At 43.3% G+C, this 19,752-nt stretch overlaps 1 protein-coding gene and 1 long non-coding RNA gene across 2 annotated transcripts in view; both read right to left on the reverse strand.

Moving 5' to 3' along the window:
* gse1b (Gse1 coiled-coil protein b) overlaps positions 1-4,682 on the reverse strand; it is a 167,054-nt gene extending 162,372 nt beyond the window's left edge. Inside the window, exon 1 of the mRNA XM_044207315.1 lies at positions 1,719-4,682. Coding sequence (XP_044063250.1) covers positions 1,719-4,229 — 2,511 coding nt within the window. The 5' untranslated portion in view covers positions 4,230-4,682. The remainder of the gene's footprint in view (positions 1-1,718) is intronic.
* An 8,694-nt stretch (positions 4,683-13,376) lies between these two features.
* Positions 13,377-15,595, reverse strand: LOC122877092. The gene is made up of 3 exons (XR_006378190.1): positions 15,454-15,595; positions 15,219-15,327; positions 13,377-14,513 (listed from the first exon to the last, which is right to left on the reverse strand). It is a non-coding gene; the product is annotated as an uncharacterized LOC122877092 (long non-coding RNA).
* Between the last annotated feature and the right edge of the window lie 4,157 nt (positions 15,596-19,752).

The following is a 19,752-nucleotide window of genomic DNA, read 5'->3' on the forward strand; positions in this document are numbered from 1 at the left end:
TGTGTCCTTGCTACACACTTTAGGGGAGGTCAGTGTCTCATGGCATCAACAGGGATCAATTATCAATGACTAATTATATTGATCTCATTAATAATGTATGTTATTGCAAATGCATCAATATATGAATGATTCAACTACATTGTTTAAATATATCAACAATAATCAATAACTGAATGTTTGACCCACTGATAATTAATGTTATACTCCCTGTACAATTGTAAACTTGATGAATGAGACAACCCTTTGACTTTCTTAGTAGTAGCACTTCATGCCAGATTCTGCAGAGATTACTTTGTTATACGTTAGCGGGGTGAAACCTTTGACCAATGCTAATTAAATTGTGCTTTAACATTGAATTGTGTTTGCTTGTATTTGCTTCTCTACTTTCAGGTTTAAGTCAAACATAAGTTAAAAGGAGTTAACATGTTGACAGGACTAGTGACGCAAAGGAACAGAGTGCATATGTTCATCTTTATTCTGATATATAATTTGTGATTTCGACTTTTGATTGACATGACAATATATCCATGAATGTTGAGTTTATCCAGATTATTTCAAGAGTGTATTTAATTAATTGCCCATCTACACATCATGGGAATGCAGTATCAGGACTGTGTTAGTATACATTTTCATATGAACAGGCAGAGCAATTCTTTGTGAGTCATGTTTCTTATAATCGTTGAGTCTATCTTTGTGCCCTAGGTCATCATGGGTATTTTAATCACCCCTAATCTTACCTGGGAACAAATTGAATCCAGCATATGGAAAGTAAGAGATAGGCAGGACCTATTTACTCTGTGTTGGTCTGATTTTTCTATTTCCATTATACAGTACTAAACTGTCAGATTTAAATTGAGAATCATATAATATTGGGATTATTATTCTACATATAGAGACTTAAACTAAACACTTTAAACAATCAGTTCAAATTCCTGTTGTATAGGTTTTTGAGGGACTGGTAACAGAATGATATGGCTGATGTTTTTGGAGGAAATGAGGTCTGTCTATACATCAAGTAAAAGTGGTCTAATTAGCAGGGCAGACGTTTCATTGTGCATTTGTGTTATGATTAGAGACTTGATTTCAACTAACTTCCTTGAAATACTCTTTAAGACTGTCAGCATGCTCAAACCAAAACAAACTGTTTAGCACTGGCTGAGACATACTCAGTCACGCTTGCTCAAATAAACACACTCTCACACACATGCAGGCAGCAAACACAAGGATGGCCTTGGCCTTCAGATCACCATAGTTTTCCTCTGGTGTTTATAGAAGTAAGTTTTGATGAAAATGTTTGTCTCATCATTGTTAATCACAGTTGTGTAGACCCCCACTAAGCTTTCCAGTCTCCAGCCACACACATAAACAAACATATATCACTGTTTGAGACCTATTCTTCTGCAAAAAAAGTGGACAGTACTCCACCACACAGTAAGCAGTTTCTAACAAAAAGCACCATGTGCATTGATTATTACCCAGCTGCATGTCTGTATCACAGCAGTTCCTCTATGCAAAATGTCAAAATTATCCCTTGTCATGTGACTTAGAGGTCATATCAGGGCAAACACAGTCTGCACTGCACTGTGGAAATGTAGGGGAGATTAAAAGCTGAAAGGAGACTGTCATTTTAACCAATCATGAGTGCATTTAGTTACATTTGAAGACACTAAGAAAAAAGAATATCTTTGTCTATGTGTCTTATCAGGCTTTGGTCTTACCTTAAGTCTAGACTGTGGCAAGGCTGATTCTGGTTCTTTCCTCTCCCCATCTGAGGCTCCATGTCCCAGCCTATCCCTGTCCTGCTGGATGCTCTGTCCCACCTGCACCATGGCCTTACATTCCACACATGAGCCAATCACCAACCTTCTCCCATCATCCACCAGGAGTGTGCGTGTGCTGCGAGGTGCAAACAGGAACACAGGTAGCCTGGCCACAGTAACAGCGCACAGTCTTCCTAGCCTGCGCTGCTCCTGCCTGCAGAAGAAACACACAAAAGCCTCACAGCTGTACTGGCGGGCCCAAGGGGAGCTGGGTGGCTGGAGGTTGGCACTGGATAAACTCGAGGTAGAAGGGGTGGAGGGACCCAGGCCCTTTCTCTCATGTTGGGCCCACTGGGTGTGTAGGTCATGGTAGCAGAGGTTACAAGCTGATACCAGGCCTGTGGCATCGACTGGCTTGGCACGGGGAGCCGGAGGGTGGACGGTGAGAAAGGGGAAGAAAGGCTCCCTCTCCCCACAACGCCCAGGCGGGTTGACATGAAGCTGGTACTCTCCACCTGAACACAGCTCAGCTCCACACAGGTAACACACTGTCATGGAGCTGCCGGGCAGAGAGGCCACACCTGTCAGGGAATGGGCTGGTCCAGACCCCTCAATGGCAATGGCAGCGTGGTACCTGACCAGGAAGGAGCTGACAGAGGTGATAAGGTCTTCACTAAGACTGAGTCGATAGGCACCCCAGATCTCCTCCAGGATAAAATAGCACTGTGGGCAGCAGTGTACGCGGCCATTCCTCACCCCCTGGGCGTTAGGTGGGCAAGGCAACATGTTGATGAAGGGAAAATACATCACACCACGGGATTTACCAACACCAGCCTGTGCATATGCTACTCTCATATCTCCTCCACACTCCTGACCACAAAGGAAACAGGCCTCGTGGGAAGCCCTGGATTCAGTTATGCACTCCATGGACTCTGGGGGTTTCCCCTTCTGGGAAGTTAGCTGGGAAGGATGGAGAGAACTGGTGGCCTGGTTGAGGGGGACTACATACAGGCGCTGGAGGACAGGCACATCCGCAAGCTGGAAGCTCTGCCACTGCTGCATGAGGGAGGTGTGGCAGCTGCCACACACCAGGATTGTACCTGTTGGACTGATAGGCACTGCACCCTGGGGAGGGGAGTGAAGACACAGGAAGGGAAAGAAGGGCTCGCCTTGTGCCCTCTCTTGTTTCTGAACACTGACTTTAAAACAGTCGTCATGTCTGAGCCCAGTGCCACAAATATAGCAAACACACTCCTCAATGTGGTGCGACTGGGCACTCTTTCTTGCGGACGGGTCTCTGGCAGGTCTAAGCTGGGTTGTTGAGCCTTTTTTGCTATCATACATGTCTATGTCATCATCACTTGTAATGTTAATTTCATCTTCATCAGAGTTATTCTCCCTGGGAAGAGCTATGTTACATTTAGTGGTGACAGCAGCGGTGCCAACAGATGACAGTACAGTGTTGGAGTGACCCTCGCCTTTTCCTCGGTACAGCAGCGATGAATGTCCGGACGAAGCACAGTTGATGTCTGTAACACGCTGAATCTGACGCGGCTCGGCATGTCTGACGTTCCCCTCCTCCAGCCATCGCCTGTTGCGCATAATGACCCCGTTGTCTTGCACAGGTGTGTCAGAGAGAGAGCTGTCATAGCATCGCTGAGGGAATCTCTCCTGGGACTTTGCCAGAGATTCTGATGATTGACAGACATTATTCATAATTTTAGCACCGCGCCTCGCCGGCAGGACACTCTCCGCTTTTGGCGATCCCTGCGCCCCATAAACACCCACCGGGTAACGGATTGCCCGCTGTGAATCTGGGCTGTTTTTAACACTGATGGCATTGTTTTTCCTGCTACTGTCTCTTGGCGATTTGCCAGATGCTCTCAGGCACTTGTCTTTGCCCACACCGGCTCTGTCGACTAAATCCATCTCCTGGTCTGATATGTTCTCGTTTTCAGAAAAAGACGAGAAATCAGATTCTGCGCCCCCGTCGTAGTTCTGGCTGCTGACACTGATTCTCCTCTCCAGATCGTAAGAGATGTTCCACTCCTGTGGGACGCGCCGTGAGTCGCACTGGTAGGGCCGTTTCAACCAGTACATGCGCTTCTCAATGGGCGTCCTGCTTCGCTCGAAGGAGTTCCACTGCTCCGTCAGAAAGCAGTGGCACACAGCGCACACCAGCGTATGTCCATCCGGGCTCACTTCACACGCACCCGGAGCTGGCTCCTGATTTTGTAGAAACGGGAAAAATGGAACCCTCTCTTTTTGATATGTCACTTGTAACCTTAATTCCTTCCCTGGTGTAACTCCGCTTCCACATATGAAACAGTGAACCAGTCCGCCTAATCCATTCCGATCACTCCGTGAAATGTTACCGGGCAATGGGTTGTCCTCACTGGGCATAGCTGCAGCCATGAGTCGGTGTTTCCGAGATAAGGGTGCCAGTTCCTTGTCACGGGGGGAGTTCATTGTTTTTAAACACCCAAGACTAGGCTACATGGCATAACGTCAACATTTAAGTCATGCTTACGGTCCACACTTATCTGCAGGTCAGGAAATCATACAATCAATTTTAGTCAAAGTTACTCACTGAATCATAAGATAGACTATAGTCCATTGACACTACAGCGTCCAGCGAAGGCAGCAAACCGTTAACTGTTATCTTTCAAGGACGGGGAGAAATTTCCTCAAAATACCCACGAAACAGCACAGAAGTCTGTAGTTCGCATGTTTGCAATGGAAATCCGTAGGTAATATGACAGAAGAACTTGGGATCACGGGTCGCCTCTCCAGCGAACTTTCCTGCCTGCGCTCTGCAAACTTTTGGCTGCTAACTCGCTTACACTGTACACAGCGCCATCCCCAATTCATGGGACCCGCTTCGACACCCCAAAGGCAACCTCCACCCCCTTTGCAGAGATTAGGAGCACGCACTCCTGCAGTAGCTGCCCATCCGTCAAAGTACTAACCATGCACAGGATATCCACAGTTTAACATGCACAGGGGCGTGTGTTTAATAGAGAGACTCCCAGCATGTAATCATCTGCAAGCAAAATTTTATACTGGTATAAAATTTTAATTACACTAAGAACATGACTTGGTTTTCTTTTGTATGTGTATTATGTAAGGCAATTATGGAAAGATTGTTTGTTTGGACAAATTAGACAATCATCACTGTGTGCAACACTACACATGGTGTCTGAGCAACATGAGATGATACTGATATGTCATTATATTCATGCCTCAGGCAACTAATTTCCAGTTTTTTCCAGAATTTACAGTTCATTAATTTGAACAAAATAAGTAAAAATTTAAAACACAAAATAATCAATTGCACAAGTATTCACCCCCATTGAAAACCTAAATCACTTGTGCAGCCAACTGTGTTTTGGTGTGTGTAATTGGTGACAGTTGATTGTAGTATAAATGAATTTGGTGAAGTCCATCCTCTGGTTAGTAAGTTTCCTGGCAAAAACTGTGTCATGATGACAAAACATCATTCCAACAAATCTGTGAAAGGGTTACTGAAAAGTACCAATCAGAGAAATTATTATTATTATTATTTGCAGGGCACTGAATATTCAACTAAGTGCTGTAAGCTCAACAATTTAAAGGGCAAAGAATAAGGACCAGCTGTACATCTGAGCAGGCTGTCCTGATCTGAACTGAGTGTCTGTGTGAAAAGGGCACAAATGAAGGAGGCCACCAAGCAGCTGACAACTCTGAAGGAGCTATGTATTTCATGGCTGAGATGGTAGGGACTGTCCAGTGTGACAACAATGGTTGCTCAGGTGCTTCACAAGTTGCAGCCTTATAACACAGTAGAAAAGAGAAAGCAACTTTTGAAGAAAACTCAACATCTGGGCTAGTGTTCCCCAAAGGCATGTGGGAGACTCTGAAACAACCCTAGCCAAACCTAACCAGAATGTTCTCTGGTTTTTATAACACCAAAACTAGCCTTTTTGCCACCTTAATGAATGTTACATGTTTAAGCCAAACTCTGCACGTCAGCAGAAACAAACATTCCCCACCATTAGGCACGGTGGTGGCAACATCATGCTGTGAGAAAGCTTTTCTGCAGAAAGCCCTGGAAGGCTCATAGCACAATGAATGCTGCAAATTCAGAGATATCTGCCACAATTGTAAAATTTGCTCCCCATGCAACTTGACAGACTTAAACAGTTTTGCAAAGAAATCTATCTATCTATCTATCTATCTATCTCTCTATCTATCTATCTATCTATCTATCTATCTATCTATCTATCTATCTATCTATCTATCTATCTATCTATCTATCTATCTATCTATCTATCTATCTATCTATCTATCTATCTATCTATCTATCTATCTGTCTGTCTGTCTGTCTAGTCAGTATGACTATGTTGTTGTGTATCACAGTGTGCAGCAACAGCCCCTTTATAAAGATGAGAAAAAGAGCAATGTAAAGAAAAACAAAGTGATGCTCAAGGCCCGCTGGATATCCTCCTCACACCACGCACATCATACACAATATTTATAACCCCTACCGCCGCCCCCCTCCAATTGCTAAACTCCAGTATCTTAGACAAAGATGAGACAGCAAGTCAAGTAATCAAACCTCAAACACTTACTGTATGTCATCTTATAATAACACACGTACACAGTTATGTCTGTCTACTGTCTAGTAGCTTACTGATGTCAGAGCAGCAGGGACTATTTTCTCCACCCCTTCATCCATTATCCTCTTCAACATCACTGTATACCCTGAAGAAAAACTAAGCTTCTTCCTCAGCCTTCCAACCTGGATGTCCAGGAAGGTTTTTAATGATACTGCTGAGCCTCTCTGTAACTCTGTGCCCACCCAAGATCTGGGTTTTTTTCTCTTCAGCATGGCAACCAAGCAAAATCACAGAAAAAAAGGGCATTCCTGAGTGATGCTGACCTGTTTCTACTGACAATTCCCACAGAAAGAAACAGAAAGTGGGAGGGGGCAAGAAGGAACACATGCACAGAGTAGAGACACAGTATAGCCTAACTGAGTGTATCAGTGGAGGTGTTTTAAACTAGTTAGTCTATCAATTAATTCACAAATTAATCTATTTGCGATGCATACCCAAATTACCCTGTCCAAACTTAACGTTATACCTAACACATAGTGAAACACTAATGATGTGCTGTCAGCATAGATTTACAACACTGCCCTGCAGTGTCAAATCTTGGTACTGCATCATCTGGGAAATCCCCCTTTGCAGCCAGTCAGGCTGAGGCTCATGCAGGAAAATCACAGTTGAGCAGGAGAGCTTGAAAAAAATGTCTCCCATCATCTTTCTTTTTTTTTTTTTCTTGCTTTCTTGGTGTACTGCTTCCCAACCTGGGGGCTGGGACAAATCTGAGGGTTCACAAGAAGATTAGGTTGATACAAATGAAAAAAAATTACACTTCTGTTACACAAAATTAAGTTAACTGGCTACTTTGACCTCTTTCAGCCTCTAGAAATCCTTCAGATGAACCAGTCTGGGGAAGAACAATCACTCTTTGGTGGAACTGTTCACAACTCATGTCCATACTAAGGTGATGAGGGTCAAGTCAAGACACTCCTTCAATTGAATATACTTGTCAATGTACAGTATGTCTTTGTGTTCTTATGAGGTAATATTTCAGTATCAGTGCATTAGAGTCCCTGCCTATAGTACCTATAGAGGCAGGCCATACAGGGATTTTGATGTTGATAAAACACTAGAAACAAACATAACATGCACACACTTGCATACACACACTCAGGACAAACATAAAACTGTTGCTGATGATTTGAATGTGGACATTTTGATGTTATCTCTATGACTGTGTTCAGACTCTCCCAGATTGCTTAAAGGGCCTGTATGTGTAATGATCTGTGTGTGCACATTCTGAATGACTGAAACGGTGTCGTATGTGGATCTCATGTGAGTTGAGATATCTGCCATATTGCTCGTCGCACACTGTATTTAAATTGCTTTGGGCTAACAGACCCCTCCAGGCTGAGGAGAGTGGAAAGGGAGACGGGATGAGGGGGGACGGGGAGGCATGTGTATGTGTCTGTGTGTGTGTGTTGAGGTGGGGGTAGCGAGGGGAGAAAGAGAATACAGTGGGAGAGTGATTTGAATAAAATCCTCTTGTTGAGTAGTATAGGGCCTCAAGGAGTTTTGTGAGAAGGAGGTGATGACAGGGCCAGGAGGAAGGCATAGACACTACACTGCAGTGTGTGTGCATGTGTGTGTGTGTCTGTGTCTGTGTGTGTGGGTGTGTTTCTGGGGAATGGGTGTATAATAGCACCTTCCAATACAGGTCATGTGACAATCGTCATGGAGCCTTGTGATTTTTGATGTTTATGAGATATGCAAGACATGTATAAAACTTTCAAACACACAAAATATGCATGCTTTACCACACACACAACTCACACACATTACATATGTATGTGTGTATAAAAGTGCTCAAAGGTTTTGCCTGAGTTCCTTGTTTGTTCTTGATATTTGGGTGTTGTGACAGATACAGCAGGTCATAAATACACCTGATTTCACCATAGTTAATATACCACCACTGGACTCTCTGTGGTCAAAAATCACTGTATGTGCATGTGCAGTGCATGTTTGTATGCATTACTTATGGTATCCTGCATGTGTCTGGGTATCAGGGCACATCTGCCAGGTGTTGTTTTACATTTACACAACAGGACATACTTCACCTAAGAGACCTACTGGAAATTGGACATGTCAGTAAGTGTGAGAGAAATGGGTATACTTCTAGGAATAACTACTTTTTTAAAGTAGCGTGACAGCAATTACAGAATTTTAACCAAAGTAAAACAGTGTTTAATGCATAGCATGGAAGGTTTTAGCACAAATCAGAATCTAAAGTTGCTCGTAGGCCATTTTCACATCAGACATTTTATACGTTATGGCAGGAAAACCATAGTTGTAACTTATAACAGCTATGATGGTTTTGTTCAATTTGAGTGTCTCCGTTAGCTGTGCCAGTGTTATATTGTATTAATCAGGAGCATCAATGCTAAAACCTACAGAACTGAGATTAATCAGGCGCTTACTGTGTTCTCTGAAACTACTCAGGGAAACCAGCATATAAAGCTTCAGTATGTTGTAAATGATTCCAGTAATATGGAGGAACCTATCCAAAAGCAGACTTTCCAAGGTCAGTATTTCCAGAACTTATAGATGAAGGCTGTTTGCAGAACATGTTTGATCAAGTTCTAGTGTTTAAGGGCCAAAACTCCTATTTCTTCTCTCAGATCCAACTGATTTTATGACTCTGATTTTTTCACAGAGGCAGGTACAGTAGTGCCACACTGTGTCTTTCCAGTGGCTATTTATCCACCTGTTGAACGAAGCAGCTCCCCATACTACTCACAACGGTCCTTCCAGTCCTCACACAGCTAATACTCCCTTTCTTTCTACATCTGTTTCTCTGCCCCTCTTCTGCTGTCCCTTTTGGGCCCTGTTGATGATGTAGAGCATTTCAACATGATTTAAAAATATTTCTACATTATTTTAAACATTTGATGTAGACAGGGCTGTAATTGTTTGTGGGAACAGTAAGTGTCATGATTAGTTGGCTACTTTCCTGAGAACATGACTGTACTTTAAATATTTTTTCGGTAAAGCTGGTATTTATGGTCGCACAGGGAGGTATTAAGGGAGGTATTCTGTATGCTCGTGGAAGTCTCAAATCACAATGACAAATATTTAATTGCTTGACATATTTTTTGTTTGTTTTTTGCAGTCACTTTTACTCTGATGGATGTGGACTGGAAGCAGGAGGTCATGATGTTCAGGAAATTGTTATTGACTACAATAAGGTTTAAAAAAAGGCTCAGTGGCGAGAGCTCAGCTCAACACGAGAATGTCATCATATAATTTATAAACAACAACTGTTAAATTCATACTGAAGAAAAGACACTGCATTCTTATTTTTAAAATTTGACTAATACAATATCTCTGGAAACTCAGTCATGCTTTCTTCCTCAGCTTCATGGCCAGCTTCTATTCACCCCATTGTTTTTCTTACCATGATTATGTCAAAATGTCTGTCGTGAAAAAGGCCTATCACCCAGTGTCAGACAGGACAGCATTTAAGCAGATAAGACACTACGTTTTAGGTGTGGCCAAGAAAGCAGGTTTCAAACAAACTAATGGGAAACATTCTATTAATTAATAAGTGTTGAAAAAAATTAAATATAAAAGTTTTAATTAGAGACACATGAAAGAGACTAAGATTCAGGCAGGGCAGGGAAAGTGCGAGAGCAGGAAAACCAATGAGTCCTTTTTGTGTCTGTTCAAGTTTTAATGTCTATTGTGTTTATTAAGGTTTAAAAGCGCTGATACCTTTTGATGCCAGAAATAACAGCCATGCTTAGCTGTCAGCCATGGCTCTGCATCCTGCCAGGCGGGAAGTAAGGGTGTACATGCCATTACTGGGAGGTGACACAGGAAGTAAACCAAGCCAAAGAGTCAGCAGTTCAGTTCCTTGATGGAGACTCATCACAGTGGCTGAGAAACAGGTTTCAAATTGTACACACGGTTAAATAAAGAAATATAAAATAATATTGCAGCTTTTCAAGGTTGTGAGGTAGATCGAGTTCTCTACATTTTGACACTTAACTGTAACTGTAACAAGATGCATCTCAAAATCTTTGTAGAAAAAATTGGGAGCAAAGAGTTTCATTATCTCATTTTATCAGCAGCAGTGAAACATGTAACACACACACACACAGAAGAGAGAGAGGGAGAGAAAGAGCAACCTCTGGAGAGAAGCCTGGACTTTCTCCTTGTTGTTTATTTATTCATTTATTTCTGCAGGATCTCTTCCCTCTCTCCAAGGTCAGAGGTGCTACTAAGGAATGTGTTTCCTCCAAACAAGGAAAAACTAACACGTCCAGCTCATACAGTGTAGACTGGGCCACAGTTCATTCGGTTTTCTGGACAGTATTTCCCTGCTTAAATAGGCATTTAACAAAAATAAATGCAATTTTTCTACAAGGTGAGAAAGATCAATTTTAAGGCATAAACATAAAAGCACTTAAGAAATTTTCAGAAAAGCATTTATGCTTTTAGGCTTCTTATTAGACCCTATCTTAAGTCAAATCAAACTGAGTTTCAGTAAGTTTACTCTCCACTACATGTCCCAGTGCTTCCAAAAGTGATGTTAAAAGGAAATGCAAAATAGAGACTGTAGGCCCTGTTGCAGAGCTTCAACTTTCCATTGTAGCTAACCCCATCACAGCTGTAGTTGACCTCTCCCCTCTTTCCCAGTGGCATAGCCTGGCTGGAGCCTCTGTGTGTGTGTGTGTGTGTGTTTCATGTTCTTATATCCCGGTGGGGACTTTAACCTGAGTGCACACTAACCCATGGGGACTTGTGTCACTGTGGGGACAGTCATTGAGGTCCCCCTGGGTAGTGACTGCTTTTTGAGGGTTAAGACTTAGTTTTAGGGTACAGGTTACAATTAGGTTAAGGTTAGGGTGAGGGTGAGGGTGAGGGTTAGGCATTTAGCTGTGATGGTTAAGGTTAGGGCAAGGGGCTAGGGAAAGGCATTATATCAATGACTGTCCCCCATGGTGATAGTGATAGTGTGTGTGTGTGTGTGTGTGTGTGTGTGTGTGTGTGTGTGTGTGTGTCCTCAGTGACACAAGGTTGACCCAGTCCACTTTCACCTGTACTTGTCAGTCAGTCACGAGGCCCCTCCTAGGCCTGAGGCTCTGGGCAACTCCCATCGGAGACCTTGAAAAGTCTTGACATACTTACTACTGATGAACATTTCTCCCTTCTCAGGTCACCCAAAGAAAGAAGGCTCCGCCGGGGGGGAGAAGAAGAAGACATTTATGAGGGGAGAACAAGTGATGAGGAGAGAACAAGAGACCAGGAGAGAGAGACAGAAAGAGTGAATGTTGGGAGAAGGAGAGCAAGTGATAAGAGGCCCTGATGGTGTTTCTCTGCTGGGCCATCAGTGGTCTACATGGAACTGAAGATCCTGGGACACCTGTTCTCTGTAGCAGATGTTAGCAAACTATCTCTTACTTACAGTAAGATCTATTTCAAGGATGAGATGGCAAACATTCAAACTTCTACTCACACACACACACACACACACACACACACACACACACACAAATGCACACGCAGGCTTTGTAGCAGCAGAAGCCCTTCAATCTCCTACCCCTCCGTCCCCCTTGCTCTCTGACACATCACCGTCCTCAGCTAATAACCAAAAAATAATGACGAGGATGAAAACACAGGACATCAGGGGCGAGAGGAAAGGCCAGGCGAATCAGGGGATGGTGCTGCTCGTAAAGAGACGCCTGGAATAATGGGAAAGGAATGTGGTGTAACGACTCCCCCGGGAACGGCCCAGCCGAAGGCCCTCCGGCTCGGGAACAACAAACGGGAACACTTGAGGAGTGCAGGGTGCACACATAAGGGCTTTAACAGCACCCCCCCATATACACACACACGCACGCAAAGAGATCCACACAAACACACGCATACACTCACCCCCACTCGCCTTCCTGTGCCGACCTACTGGAGTCGGCTGTTGTTGTTGGCTGTCTGCCATCTTCGGAAGAAGCGCGCCCTCAGCCTCTCCCTCCTTCCCCTCTCTTCACTCCCTCCTTCCCTCTCTCTCTCTCTCTCACTACAAGCAAGCTGCCAGGGAAATGCTGATGACATGACATCTTCGGAGAGGTCCCTGGAAAAAGTGATTACCGCCCACCCTCTTCCCTATCAAATAATCCTATTCCTTGTCTACAACCCCACCTTCCAGTCGATTCAGCACTCAATATCCACCACACCTCCCTCTTGCTGTCTCTCCATCTCCCTCTATCACCTTTCTGTCTTTGTATGTGTGTGTGTGTGGCTGTGCATGTGTTCATGCGGGGGTGTGTGTGTGTGCGTGTATTTCTCTTGATATGCCTTTATTCTGAACCCCTGGCAAACACATTTACACACATGCAGTCGTAGCTGTCAAGAGCCAGCTTTTTCCTCACAGGTTCTGCCCTTTAACCCATGTAATCATGTGTGTGTGTGTGGGTTTGTGTGTGTGTCTCTGTGTGTCTGTGAGCAGAGTATTCAAGCGAGGTAGGTAAGTCTCCTTTTCATTTTACTCCAGTGCACAGAGGTGCTGTCTGATACATGAGGTGCCTGACATACACACAACCTGTATAAGGAGTCTTTATTTCCCTGCACGCGCACAAACACACATGAATATGAGGGCATGCACACACACACACACACACACACACACAGAATCTCCCCTCACGCCTTGTCTGGATTCCTGGGGTGTGTTGATCAGGCGAGGAGCAGTGTGAGTGCTGAGTGTGAGCCAGTAGTCAGAAGAGGAGGAAAAGTTCTGAAGGAAGGAAGAATGTAGGCAGGCTGGGCTGCTGCGTTTGGGTTGGAGCCATCTTTACATTCAGCTCTTTGACTCACAGTTTGGTTTCTTGTTGCCAGATCCATTAAACCATTATGAACTCTGAATTTCCAGAGGATGTCTTTGAAGACAGCAAGGAAACAATTGGGTCTTATTTCTAAATGGAAGGAAGCACATCTTTGTTGTGAAACTGTTTATAATTGTGGTTCTGACAAAAGTTCTGACATTTCATGTTAGTGGTGTGGCTCTAGGAACAGGATGAATTCCCATCAAATTCATTCATTCATTCATTGTGAGGATGAATCCTAATGACTTTGGTGATCCCATGACTTTTTATCTAGTCATCAGCAGGTCAAAGTCTGCACTCATCCAGTGAAATATACCAACATTTACTAGATGGATTGGCACAAAATGTTGTACAGTTCCCAGATGATGAATCCTAATTACTTTGGTGATCCCCTGACTTTTCCTCCAGTGCCACAGTGAGGAATGACATGTCTCAACAGCTATTGGATGGATTGCCATGGGATTAGGTACAGACTTGAAATACCTGCAAAACTAATGACATTCCCATCAACATTCGCTTTACTAAATTTTCAAATATTAGCATGCTAAAAGGCTAAACTAAGATGGTGAACATGGTAAACATTATATCTGCTAAACATCAGCTCAAAGTGCCACACTGCCTAATTACAGCCTAACTCTTGCAAGACATCATGGTTACTGCTGCTCATCTAATCATACAATCCTTTAGCTTAGCTTAAATTTCTGAGTTCTCAGACCATTTTCACAATTGAGAATGACTTCCGGATGGGAGCCGAAACGTCTTGATTCTGAAACCTTTTCTACAATCACACAATCCTTTGTTGCTGCTGCTGTGAAGTGCATCACCTAAATACAGGGGTGCAAAACATGACATTTATTTGGTTGAGAATGGCATGTTATGGCTTTGAAATTTCTAATCAGTCACTTTCCCCATTTCCTCAAGTCTTTTTTTTTGTTGCCTATAAAATGGAACATTCAAAGTGGAGAAATCAAGTGACCAGTAGTATGCATCTCCAGAGAGCAAGTCTTTTCCTCTCCTATCCCTCTCTCCTTCTCTCTATTCTCCTGCGCTCCTCCATGACAACCGCTTTCACAATTCCCCTTCCCGAGCCATGCCGGGCTTAGCGCCAGCGCCAGAGTCGTGCTTAAGAGCGAAAGAGCCCCTCTTTCTTCTTCTTTCTTTCTCTCAGACAACACAATTCCATCACACTAAAACCGCAGTCTTCAGTACTTGTAGGTCTTCTCTTTTCTTAAGGCACTCTTTGCAGGCAAGATCACACCGTATGCATTAGACAGTGTGTCAAAGGTTAGCTGTGGCAACAGAGAAAGGAAGAGGAATAAAAGCTTGTTACTATTCACTTTTGTTGATTCAAAACCAGTTTCAGAAAGATGAGAGCCAATCAGTGTCATTCCGGGTTTGATCTTTAATTTCTATGAGACATCTCCAATCCATATGTCTATTTCCCTCATTATTTCTGTCCTGGTCATACCCACTTCTTTGTACAGCAGCGCTCTGCTCTCTTGTGATAGCCTATATGCATAAGCAAGTTGAAACAGGCATGACTGTTTAGTTTGGATGATAAGACAAGTTGACTGACTTGGAGACAGCTCTCGTTTACACCACTAGATGTCTCTCATATTGAAAAGTACTGCACTGTGTGCTGGACTATGCTTGTGTTGTTAAAAGAAGAAATCATTAATTTCTTCACCAAACCTCAGCAGATGAATCTAAATGGTCCATGATGGATAAAGTCTGCTGTGTTGTATTTGTTCCAGAGCTGGTGTTGTAATACTGTTAGAGTAACTTAGTCATTTGGGCTCTGGCTGTGTCCACCACATCCAAGAATTTGCTGTTGTGATTGTGTGTGTCAGTGTGTATTTCTTTGGTATGAATCATATGTATGATTGTGCATGTGTCTGAGTCTGCATCTATTTCTGTATGCACAAGGAAGTGTGTGTGTGTGTGTGTGTGTGTGTGTGTGTGTGTGTGTGTGTGTGTGTGTGTGTGTGTCATACATTGCTCATCCCCAGATGTGCTAAGCAGGTGGCCACATTACTCTCCTCTGAGCTTAACTGCGGGCACTCCCAAAAGCTCATATACAAACTCTTGTGTATCACCATTTACCTACGACAGAAAGACAACATAATCAAAAAGCAGCCTCTGTGCATTTAATCAAGCTTCACCCTGTATGTGCATGTATATCTGCAAGTTCTCTGATTGAGCACATGTGTGTTTATCATGATGCCTCACCTCAGCTCTCCCACAGCTTCCCGGCAGCTTCCCGAGGATGAAAGCGAGTGAAACCCCAGACTAGTGGGGCTCCACAGCCAATTAGGATTGTTTATTTAGCCAGCCACGGCCGCCTAGCAGAACAGGAGCACACAGCCAGCCACACAGCCCTGCATTGGAAACCTCGCCTCTCTCTCTTTCTCTCTCACTTCCTCTTTTTCCACTCCTTTAAACTTCTTTGGCTCCATCTCCTCTCTTGCTTCTCTCCACCCTTTGCCCTCTTTCTCCAGCTTTTATTACCCTTCAGTCAAAAGCAACTTTTCCAGGATGTCCTAAGCTGATAATATTTATCAATAAGTCGGAGATCTTTTGGTTTGTTTACTCAACGGTTTCTTTATTTGTTTAGGGATGCAACTGTTGCTACTAGTATTAGTGCCCATAATCAGCCCCTCACACAGTACATAAAGCACACACATACATGCACACATAGACTGGATAATAAGTTATTTTCTCTCTCCAACTCTCTGATATTCATCCTCTGGTAACATAATAGTCTAGTTGTGGTAAGGCCTGTCATACATTGTTGCATTTCCAAGCAGTCCAACATCTGCATTTATCCAATCTTCCATTGTTGAACTTAGATCATGACAGTACTGTGGTTTCTCCGTCTGAGTTTAACTGATTTCTGACCAGTATAAATCCTCCAGCCTTTTGTCTGGTGTTTTCACTGCAGAAAACCGACATGGTGAGTTATCGCTGCACAGGGGTTCTCACGCATATTGGCGCTAACCAAGACAGGACTTATTTATAGGAAACAACAAACTGGCAACAGATTCCACAGATCCCCCATGTTCACACACACACACACACACGCTTATCCCAACTTCACCCATAACCCTCTGCTTCTCCCTCCAGGTTTCCAATGTCTCTTCACACCAGTCATCCCATGTGTATGTTTTTCCTGCTTGAGTTCACATTCACGTGGGATTCAAAGGGGAGAGTGGCCATCAACCAGCATCCTCTCTCTCATCCATCATCATGATCAGGGCTCTATATCTTCTCCCCTTCCCTTCTTCTCCCTCTCTAACCCTGTGTCTGTCCCTCTATTTCTCCACCTACAGCTCTTTTTTCCTCCTCTTCTCATCAGCACAAACTTCCCATGATGGATTGGCTCACTGACTGATGTCTGAGGGGGGCTGTAGTGTTGTGTATGCATTGGAGTGTGTGTTGGGGAGTACTGGACAGAGGCAATTTGCCAAGGAGAGAGACGGGGTGAGCAGGCAACATGATATTACACCAAGATACACAGCTTGCACAGAATAGTTTCATAAGAGAAAGATAAGGCTTTATTGAATTAATCACACCTCATACATTTTTAAACACACATACACTTAAACAGAGTGATTGGGTTTGAGGCAGAGAGGTGTTTGTTCAGGAAGAAATCAGCTGGTTCCTCTAAGTGGAGTAGAGTCCTCTTTGACCCCCCCCCCCAACTGAAAACACCCAAGATTTCCAAGTGTTTTTGTACATACACAAACCTACACAGAGTAACACACGCATGTATGCATGCATACACAAGCACACACAGGGCGCCTAGAGCTTGTGCTTCCAGGAGAGTGGAAAATGTAAAAGGATCTTTGTGTACCTCTGCACACGCACACGCCTGCTGTGCCAGGGCTCCTGGATAGATGGGGAAGTACCTGTTTACTCCAACACACTCAGTAACCCAATCAGTGTGTCCGACAGGTAATGAATGGGCTGCACGTCCCTCACTGGGCAACAGGCCAACTCGAGAGAGTTCACTCTGAGGTCACAGAGCAGGCAAACAAAACCCTCCAGGTAAAGGGTCAGCATGCAAACAGGACAAAAGCAACTTAGTGAGACATGTTCAGTGCACTGAATGACTTTTGGTAGTCATAGAGATGGCAACGCACATGTAACTTAATGAGTAGGTAAAGAGAATTGACACACAAAGTTTGAGAGTGAGTGAGTGAGTTTACTCATAGTGCAGCTCAGTGCAGGAATAAAGGTCTGTTCACTGACTCGTTCCACATGGGTGCCTGTGGTTTGGGCCTGTCGTGACCACAGTGCCTGTTTTTGTATGTGTGTGTGTAGGTGTGTGTGTGTGTGTGTGTGTGTTTGTGTGTCCTCCACCATCTCCACCATCACCCTTCCTCCACCATCACTCAACAACGTTGGCATGACTGTGGAGAGGCAAAGATCATGGAAACCAAAAAGCTGAATGACATCATTTTACAAGACCTGACAGCACTTTGATGAGTAAACCTGGTCGGCTGAGAATTAGTAAAATACAGCGTTGACTAATTTCTTTGCATTTTTTGTGTGGGTGTACTGTGACCACCTGAACAAGTCATCAACTTTGGATGTGAAAATACACTTGAAATTCTTTAATAGTGCTTAATTTTTGTACAGTAATTGTGATATTCTTTTGATTTTTTATGGTTTATATAGCTGGTTTTGGCACATATACTGTGTGAAATTTCCATTTAAAATAATGAGAAAATGCATAAATTGACAAACCTTTTTCCATTGTAGTTGTATGGTGTGAAAGGTCATCAAAATGTAGAATGCTAAATACTTTTCTCAGTAGAACAAGTTTTAAAATAATAATATTTGTTTTAAAAAGGCTCACGTGATCTGGAAGGGTAATATCTTTTTTAACTTACAGACTGCTCTTTGTGGCAAAAAATTATTAAAAAGCTATTCCTCATGCATCGGGCTGGAAACTTACTTTGTGTGCAAGGAGTACTTAAACCAGAATATGGATCTGAAGATTCTCATGCTTAGGAAAGTTGAGGCCATTGGATTTGCTGACTGACAACTGAAATCAACATTGTATCAGAAGTGTTATAATAGTAGATTTCAGTGGCCAACATTGGTCTGGTTTAAAATATTTAATTTGTAAATAAAGTATACATTGAGTACAATCCAGCTGCTGTAATACTTGAAGCATTTATCATTTACAAACTAAACAACAGGATCCAAGACAAAAATCCTTCCCTATTTGGTGTGAATGAAATCACAGTACCACTTCTAAAATTGGAGTTCAGTATGTAGTATTTCTCATTGTGTCAGAGTGGTCACAGGTCAGAGTGAGCCAGAAAAAAATATGTATTTAAGACTGGAAAACTACAAAAATAGACCACATAATGGAAATTTAATCGTTTCCATCAAGTCTCGTGACCTCTGTTACCATTCTGGGTGAAACGTTGGCTGACATAAAAGGCAGGTTTCCACCAGCGGCACATCCAGCATCCAACACCCTGAAGGCCTCATCTGTCTGTTCTCTGGGCTTGCTGGATAGATAATATAGAAGCCCCCAAACCGCCACCACCACCCTCCCCCCAACACCTTTAAAAAAACACTGTCTGGACTGTGTTTGGTATATCGCAGTCTTCTCTCACAGTCTTTGTCTCTCTGACTTACTGTCAGGTTGGCAGAGCTGTTCTGTTCTGCTGGCCTGCAGACTGGCAGGACTATTGTTTTCATTTCCCTTCCATTAAACACAGCCTTGGGAGAAAAGAGAGGGAAAGTAGGAGAGGAGAGTGGAGAGGAGGGGTGGGGAACCATCTTGGGAGGATCTGTTGCTACTAGACAGCGTGTTTATCATAACAGCTGCTGTCCACAGGGGAAACTTGGCAGGCTACATCAAAGGTTCATTCACAGCCCACCTCTACCATCTGACACACATACACAACCATGCATATGGGCATACACACACTCACAGAAGGACATGCTATCCCCCATTTCAATGAGCAAAAGTTATCGAAATAAAAACCCTATAAAAGGCTAATTCTCAGGTTAAAGGAAGTTATGTTCCAGCCTTTATTACCTAAGCTGTTAGCTCTCTGCAGTGAGGTCTGTTTTTATGATTGTTCTGGTTTTTGTGTAAATGAATTAAAGTTCCATTTGAGTGGCGCCCCTTGTATATGCCAACACATTCTTCAGATTGAGAGCTGTGCTGGCGTCGCTTCAATACATCTCTCTCACAGACTCTTGTTAATAGGGAGCAGTCCTTACAATCCCTCCCCTAAAGACAGACACAGAGAGAGAGAGAGAGAGAGAGAGAGAGAGAGAGGTAGGGGAAGCCAATGAGAGTCTTTTTATACAGCAATTTTACCAGACTGCTCAAAGGCTGAGAGGATGAGGTTTCAGTTTATTTCCCTGTTAAGTCTCCCCCTGCGCTGTGAGAAGAACCCAATCATGTCACTCTGCTGCCATCATGAGGCCAAAAAAATCAACTACCAACTATTCTTCCATAGATATCAGTTACATACTATGTATTGAAGGAAGGTTTAT

Source organism: Siniperca chuatsi, linkage group LG1 (genome assembly GCF_020085105.1).
Source record: "Siniperca chuatsi isolate FFG_IHB_CAS linkage group LG1, ASM2008510v1, whole genome shotgun sequence".
NCBI classification, from domain to species: Eukaryota; Metazoa; Chordata; class Actinopteri; order Centrarchiformes; family Sinipercidae; genus Siniperca; species Siniperca chuatsi.